The 8,709-nt window shown below is 48.8% G+C and overlaps 1 protein-coding gene across 1 annotated transcript; it reads left to right on the forward strand.

Moving 5' to 3' along the window:
* Positions 1-5,516: 5,516 nt before the first annotated feature.
* Positions 5,517-6,089, forward strand: LOC138527189 (ribonuclease H-like). Its single transcript, XM_069638295.1, has one exon. The coding sequence runs from the start codon at positions 5,517-5,519 to the stop codon at positions 6,087-6,089; it is 573 nt and encodes a 190-aa protein (XP_069494396.1).
* The last annotated feature ends 2,620 nt before the right edge of the window (positions 6,090-8,709 follow it).

The raw sequence follows: 8,709 nt of genomic DNA on the forward strand, positions 1-8,709 counted from the left end.
CAATCCATGTTGCCGACCCCTTCAATTGATTCTTGGCCGATCAAGCAGGCATACTTCTCCTCCCATGGCATCAGTTTAATGGGGGAACTTGGGCCCCCTCCAGTCTCTTGGGCCTGGCTGCGGTTTGCCGAGAGTACGCTCCGCACCTTCAGCCGCAGTTCGTCCCACCGCTTGCTGCAGTCCTTGGGGGTGCGGCGGATGTTGCCGACTGCGCTCACCCTCTGGCCCACTAGTGCTGAGATGTTTTTCTTCCTGAGCACCAGCCCTCTCCGCATGTCTCCGCTGAAGACGATGTCGGTGTGCTCCTGGAGGGTGTCCACCATCATCTGCAATTCCTCGGGGCTAAAGCGCTCCTTGCGGAGCCAGTCTGCTCCCTTTTTGGGTGCTTTTGGCATTCCTGCTGTTTCTGTTAGGCTTTTCCAAGATTCATAATGGTCCCAGGGGTCCTGCCTGGTGAGGATGGCAATGGATTGTGGTATTAAAGATGGCCGCTGCGCTCCTTCCCGTTCCTGTGCGATGACGCTATTTCCGGTTCCACTATTTAGCGGTGGCCGTAATTTACGGCCACCGTTATTTACGGTCACCGCTATTGCCGCTTTACTCTATGACAGTAGTGTTATCTACGGTGCGCTTCATGCCGGTAAGGGCTTTTTGGGGCCCTTTTGCGGCATGGCGCTAGGTATATTACCGACATTGCGCAAAGCTCGTGCCCGCGAAGTCATAATAGGCCGCTTTTAGCGGCCTTTTACCAGCTCGGATACGGTATTTGCTCCATGCTAGTAATGACCAGTACTTACCTCCAAACTCGTAATGGGGCCCATTGTCTTGTTGGTGAAAATTGTTCTATGGTTATATGTATTGTACCAATTTGTATACACAATCACAATAGAAATATATGTGGCAGTCCCACAGGGACAGTTAGAAGCAGGGGCCCAACGCGGGAGGCAAAGGGAAGAGGAAGGGCCTAAGAACACTAGTGAAAGAACATCATAGATTAACCCAAAGGGACGAACGATGGTTATAGAGACCCCACTGTCCCACATCTGAAAACACCTCCCTTTGTATAGTGAGCAAATTAAAAAAATACCACAGTCAGTGGGTGACAGAAACGAAAGGGGATGGAGTGTCACATGCCTGGCCGGAAGAAGGGTCTTTTGATAAGGGAACGTTGGAACACTTCTCCACATATTTGGCTGCTAAATACAAAGACAAACACTGCAGAACAGACGGGAAGTGTTAGATTTGTGGCAGATGTTCGAAGAAGCACACAACACAAACAAGAGGGAGAAAGGGTCAGAACTGCCCTCACGGATAGAGGAAAGCATAGGGGGTAAGGAGAAGGGGGAGGAGGAGCCTAAGAAAATCTACCCATTACTCATAAAACCAGCAGAGGGGTATTCAAATTCAATTTATGTACCGGGGGGCATTGCACCAGTAACCCCAAGCACAGCCCCACCCCCACCTTATGACCCATCGACCACCACTCCCACCCAAACATGAATAGGCACCCAAGATCTCGAGGTAGCACTAACATCGACCCGTACTGAATTGGCTTGATTACTGGCGATATGCGAGGGAGCAAGTGTGCCAGAGGGAGGGCCTCACATCCCATGAGGGACCCCTGCCCTACCAGAAGATGAATGGAAATCAGGAGACTTCCTCTTTAAAATTGACAGCGCGCCCATACGGGCTGTGCGGGTTGAAAGGGAGGGGGAGATTGACAGTGTGGGCTATGACACTGTGGCTTCATTGAGGGACGAGGAGTATTGGTGTGACTTTCACGAATCGGAGGAGGGTGCCATAGGAGGGAAACAGCAGGTGCAGTGGGCCACCCCTACAGTAGAAGAAACTTGGGAGGGGAGGCTCAGAAACAGAATGGGAAGGATGGCCCTTGCAAAAAAGAAAGGAACGGGAGTGAAAGGTGGAAAAGTGAAATCAAAACTGCAGATGCCTCTCATCCACAAGGGAGCTGGGCTCTCCCACTATGTCCCGCGGGCACAGATGGACAAAAATAACCTCTCAAATCCCTCTCCCCACTCACGGCGGGTGCGTGGAAAATGGATTTATGCCTTTGAGAAAAACACTGCAGGAGTGCCCCTCGCTGTCTGAGATATTAAGAGCCTCTTGGTGCCCGCAGTGGGTGACCAAGCAGGCTCAGTATGGGTGAAAGCAGGTTACCCGGGTGTCACTATAAGCAATGAAACCCATGATGGGGCGTCATTTAATAATGTCTGAGCACAAGTTTGGGTTGCACTGCAAAGAACCTTCCCCAATACCCCCGATTTACACTCCATAATGTAATGCACTATGGGGGATGAGGATGATGCTGCGCAGTTCATTCTTCGGGTCCAAGAGATGTGGTGCACAGAGACAGGCACCGCGTGGGACCAGTCCACCTCCCTATTCTACTTTATCATCAAAAGGGGATTGCCCAAGGAGGTACAGAAGACCCTGGACAAGATAGCAGGGATAGAAGCCAAGAGCTGGCCAGAAATTCAGAGCATTATAGTGCATCATTGTAGGAGGATCAAAGAAAGAGAAAATGAAACTATTCGGCGAAGGTTAGCCGAGGAAGGGAAACTCGTACAGACAAAATTAGTGAAGGTTGCAGCAGTAACAGCTGCACCGCCTACAGAACAGATGGGAGAAGAGGTGGGTGTGTCTGTAGCCACACAAGTGAGAATGGTAGCAGTATGGACAGACACGGGCTAGAGCAGTGGGGGAAGAGAACAACAATTTATGGGACCCCATTGGCAAGGAAGACCAGCAAGAGGATGAGTTGGGTTCCGGGGGCAGACGGGAGGATGGTATGGAGCACAAGGGAATAGAGGGGGGAACCAAGGGCAATGCTGGTCTTGTGGGAGGTGGGGAATTTCTCGCGGGAATGCCGCAGTAGGCAGGGAGGAAACTACCAATACAATCAACCTCATTACAACTCACCCCAATGTGGGCACCCCCACCCAGGCAGCCCATACGGGCTCCCCCAAGGGGCACACAAAGCACCCCCACAGCAGGTACCCCCTCCACCGACTGGTTACAACGCACCCCGCCACCTCTCCTGCAAGCCACAAGCACCACAAACCTGGCCCTGTCAGCAGGTCCAGCGAAACAATAACCCTTTTGCCACCGCCCCAAATGGTGCACCAGCACCCTACCAGGGTCGATGTGTGCTTAGTGGGAATATATTTTCTTGCCCAGGGACAGAAATGTATCTCGACTAGGACAGCCCACAGAGAGGAATTGCGTGTCCAGTCCTATCTACTACCTTGCATCCATAAGAGGAACCACTGGTGGGGTGGAGATAGGGAACAAGCAGTTCATCTTTATGGTGGACTCGCGGCGGAGAAGTCATGCATATGTGAAGGTGATTTTACGTTATCTGGCAAATTATCGATACGCAAGGATTCTCTGGGGCTGTGGTCACGGTTCCTTATACTGAAGAATTGAATGTCAAGATGGGGGGGGACAGTGCAGGCACCCCTACTTTATGACAAAAGCTCCCCGGTCAATCTACTAGGGCGGGTCTTGCTCAAACTAAACATAACTATATCATCTACCGAACAAGGGATTGTTTGCTCCAACCCAGTAATGTGCCCCTTCAGAGCAATGCTATTGATACATACCATGGCCAATGAACTAAATGTGAGAGGAATACCAGTAAATCCCGGCATGTTCGTGTATGGGATCAGGGTACTGGCTAGGGTGGTACCCGAGCTCACAAGAAAGGAGTAGAGGGTACCTTCAGATTTTGTATTCCGCCCTATGGCGGCCCCTGAAATAGTTGCTGGAACAATCCTGTCCTTGGATTTAGAAGGGGTGCAGGTGTCAGCGAGGAGAATAGTAGCAATAGGAATGGACACGCATGGATGCGAATGTCAAACAGTGCTGTGCATAGATCCAAATATACCATTACGAGAGCTAAAAGATGAGGACCTGTTCACTGATGACAACAATGACGGGGAGATTATTTTAGAAATAAGCAGCCCCTGTGAAATAATGGTACAGTACAGGAAAGAACCAAGCCCCCTCATGGCTGTGGTCAGCGGACCACCTTCGTTCTAGGATACAAAAATGCAGCAAGTGCCTCCTCACCTGTGGATCACAAACCCCCATGATGTGGGCTTGCTAAGACAAGTGACTCCTGTGAAAATTAGACTAAAACCAGGAGCAATACTGCCCAGAGTTAAACAGTGCCCCTTGTCCAGGGAGGCAGAGGAAGGGATCCAAGAAACATTACATGTGTTACTACAGCAAGGCATCATTGTCCTCTCAAACTCCCCATGCGATGCGGCAGTGTACCCCATCAAGAAGCGACAGTGGGGTCATAGCGTATGATCCAGGAACTTCGCCCCCTAAACGATATTGTCCAAAAAGAATTCCCTCTCGTCCCAAATCCTGCCTCCGTTTTGTGCAGTATTCCAAAGCAGGCCACCTACTTCACGGGGGTGGATTTAAAGAATGCGTTCTTCTCAGTGCCCTCAACCCCGAATCACAGTATCTCACCGCCTTCACACTGGGGGTGGGAGGAGTTATGAACACCGTCGTTTGCCCCAGGGCTTTTGCGAGAGTCCCAGTATATTTAACAGGATATTGCACAAAGACCTTAGCAATATTCAAGTCACGAGCACCATCTACATGTAGATTACCTATTGGTCTGTAGTGAAAGTGAGGAAATTGTCCTACTCCAACTTCTAGCACACAAGGGGCACAAAGTAGACAGAAAAAAGTTACAATACTGTCTGGCCGAGGTCCTTGTACTTGGGCCAATTGATTTCAAAAGACGGTAAAAAAATAATTCCAGACTGAGCAGCAACAGTGCATGCCTCTGCCAGACCACACACAGTAAAGGACATGCAAAAGTTTCTCGGAATATGCAATTATTGACGGGTGTGGATCCTAGACTAAGCTGCGTATACGAGACCCCTTCTGCAGGGATTGAAAGAAGCACAAAAAGAAAAGACACATTATTTGGACTGCAGAAATGCAAACTGCATTCCACACCTTAAAGAATTGATCTCAACCGCCCCAGTTCTAGCCATACCTGATTACGAACGAGAATTTCATTTATTCTTGCATTCCAACGGCACCCTGATGACAGCGGTACCAACCAAGAAGAGCTCCATGGGCCACAAACCTCTGGTCAACTACAGTGGTACTCTTGATTCAGTGATGCAGGGCCACTTCGCTTGCGAACAGGCGCTTGCAGCTGCCGCCTTTGCTATTGAGAAAAGTTCAACAATTGTCATGGGTTGCTCCATCACCCTGTACATAGAACACTCCCTGTTTGCAATATTGGAAAGATCAAAGTCCACCCTCAGAACACAAAGACCTTGGGCATACCAGATCATCCTCTCGAGCCCCAATATTCACGTGTGAGATGCAAAACTGTGAACCCCGCCACTTTCCTCACAGAACCCTGTACCATCCAAGACATGTAAGAACATGATTGTGCCACCTACAAGGGGGAAGGAGATGACATCCCCAGAGCAAGGGAAAATGCCTTAAAAGAGGGAGACATGTACTTTGTTGATGGGTCGGTGTCCATTGACCCAGACACGGGTGAAAAACAACATGTAGGAGCCTCCGTAGTGATGATGGAAGAGGAGGAATATGAGGTATTGATTAAAAAAACCCTGCCCTCACACTACTCCGCTCAAGCAGCAGAACTAATAGCACTAATTGAAGCACTCCATGCAGCAAAAGGGTGTGTAGTAACAATATATTCAGACTCAGCATATCTAACTACAACAGTACATGCCGGTCTATCAAGATGGAGAAGGAGGGGATTTAGAAAAGCAGGTGGGTCCCCTGTACAACATGCAGAGTTGTTGAATAAACTAATTGAAGCACTTTCAGAATCCTCTGTGGTAGCGATAGTAAAATGCCAGGCACATACGCACAATGAGGACGAAATATCTTTAGGGAATGCAGCAACCGATGCAGCTTTAAAGCAAGCACCACACCTCCCAATACCCATGGCCAAAGAGTATATCATGAAGGAGAAGGGAGAGGAAAAACAAGCAGAGGGTTATAACACATTACCCATTGCAGAAATAATCGAGCTGCAAAAAAAGAGCCCCACTCACTAAACAAGAACTTTGGAGGAAGCAAGGGTGTACCCAGTCACCCACTGATTTATTGTGGAGGCAGGACACAACAGGAAAGGTTGTCATTCCCGTGGAACTCTTGCATGTAGCATTCAAACAATTGCACTTCCCTGCCCATAATTTAAAGCAACACATAGCTGCCGATCGCCAGGAGGATTGGTTCATCCCAAACCTCCAGGAGTACCTCAACAAAATGGTGATCGAGTGCACGACATGCCAGGTTTTCAACTCCGGAATGACCTTAAAAATGCTGCAGGGAACATTACCTCGCCCCATAGGTCCCTTCCGTGAGCTCCATATTGATTACGCAGACATGGGAGAAAGATGTAATGGTGCCGGATGTCTTGTTGTGGTGTGTCCTTTTACCCGATGCGTGGAAGCAGGGCCCTGCGCCCACCCAGATGCCAAGTGTGCAGCGAAGTTTCTTGTCAGAGAAGTGTTCCCCCGATGGGGAATATGTGACATAATTAGATCAGATAATGGAACTCATTTTGTTAATCACCTTTTCAAAGAAGAGAAATCCCTACTAGGTATAAAACATAAAATGTGTTTGATTTACCACACGCAAGCAAATGGGGTAGTAGAAAAAAATCAACGGCCTCCATAAAAGCAGATTGTCCAAACTGTGCCATTACTTAAAGAAAAATGGGGTCTATTGTTTGCCCCTAGCACTTTTCCAGCTGCGCACACAGCCTAACAAGGACCACCACTTATGACTCCATGAAATTGTAACTGGTAGATGCATACAAACGCCACTGTCACCAGTGAGAAGAAATTCTGATGCACATAGAATGGCAGCAATGTTGGGGGAAGAATTCAAGGAGTATCTTACGCAGCTCACACGATCTGTACGAAGCAAAGCAAAACATATTGCTCCCCCTTCACAGCAGAAAATCAACCAGACAACAACTGCCGCTCAAGACAGCCAGGCACAACCCCTGATGCCAGGAGAGCTAGAGTAGGTGTGCAGTTTTGTCAGGAGGTTGAACTCTCTGAGGTTCCATGGCCCTTCTGAGGTAATCGACTGCACCCTGCTCGCTGTAAAAGTGAGGGGACTGTGGTACTGGAATCACGTCTCAGTTGTCAGAAAGGCACATGATAGTGTAATGCCAGAAAATGAAAATAACGTACAAACGAGTGTTGCAGTACCCTAATGGGTTACTCTAGTGACTGACAGTGAAAAGGTGTGACAAACAGAATGCAGAGATAAATGTAAATAATTAAAGAAATGAAGCTCTTTCTCTCTCTCTCTCTCTCACACTCACTGATCCCATCTGAAGCTTTATTAATGCATGCCACGTTTTAATCCTCTCCACAGGCACAACAATGGTGGAGCTGACTCCTCTTGATACTACAGTTGAGTTAGATAGAAATAGGGTATTATGAGTGCAACCCGTATGTATAGTTATGATTGTGGCATATGTTTCAGTGCTATATTGTTTTTTATGTTTATGTTTAACTGGGGAACCTACTGGAGAATGGGGGTCATTACGAGGTTGGAGGTAAGGGAAAAACGCTATATACGGCACCGTAGAGTATGATGCTCCACTTCCTTGACACAGGCACCTACCAGCACACAGTGGGGCACATGCATGGCCTATAACAACCCTCATTTACCCGGATACTGAACCAAGTGCTGGATGCCCTCCTCAAGCACAAAAGGGACTACATATCACTACCACGGACTCCACGAGATATATGCGATACAAACGTTGCCTTCCATACACTGGCAGGCATGCCTAATTGTATCGGTCCCCTCGACTGCACCCACGTGTAGTTGTTGGTCCCGTATGCCATGGAGGTGGCGTATCGCAACCGCAAGCAATACATCTCCATCAAAGTGCAGATGGTATGCAACGCAAGCAAGTTCATCACACATTGCTGTGCCCGTTATCCAGCATCAACTCATGACTCTTTGGTCCTGCTGAACACCACGCCACAACGCTACATGGAGCGACATGCTGGACGACGTGCCTGGCTGCTTGGTGAGTTACCTGACCGGCCCATGGCAGTGCATCGGGGTCATGAGGTGGATGCCTGCATACTCCAGCTAGGTGGGAAGTGGGGGATGCATACTCCATCTGGGTGGAAATGATGATGCCAGTGCACGATGAGCACCTCACCGAACACTGTGCCCCAGACCCAGTGAAACGGCACATGACTACCAAATCCCACAGTGATGAAGTAAGGCTGACACCTAACACTACATGACCAACAGGTGACCAGGCCACATCCCATAACACATGCACCACTCATCGGCGGCCCCCACACACTGTAAGGGCATCTAGCAATATGCACTGCATATGCACTATGTCGCTGCCTCTAGCATATCACCACACAGGACGTCATCCCTGGGAGTGCATTGATGTGAGCCAAACAGGGATACCACAGCATGTCACTGGTACTGTACACCCATAGGAGTGCTGTAAGTCACCCTAGTACGGATCAGTGCAGAATGACGAATATGCTACTGACTACAGCCAACACTCCCTACTACCAAATCTCACTGAACACAGCACTTCAATGATATTACCCCGAGACTGCTGTATGCATATACAATGCATGTTCTACAAGATGTGACTGCACACTATAAACCATCTTC

Source organism: Ambystoma mexicanum, chromosome 14, assembly GCF_040938575.1.
Source record: "Ambystoma mexicanum isolate Mex_15411 chromosome 14, UKY_AmexF1_1, whole genome shotgun sequence".
Lineage (NCBI taxonomy): Eukaryota > Metazoa > Chordata > Amphibia > Caudata > Ambystomatidae > Ambystoma > Ambystoma mexicanum.

Coding starts and splice junctions, on each gene's coding strand:
- LOC138527189 (XM_069638295.1), top strand. CDS start 5,517: ATGTACTTTGTTGATGGGTCGGTGTCCATTGACCCAGACACGGGTGAA.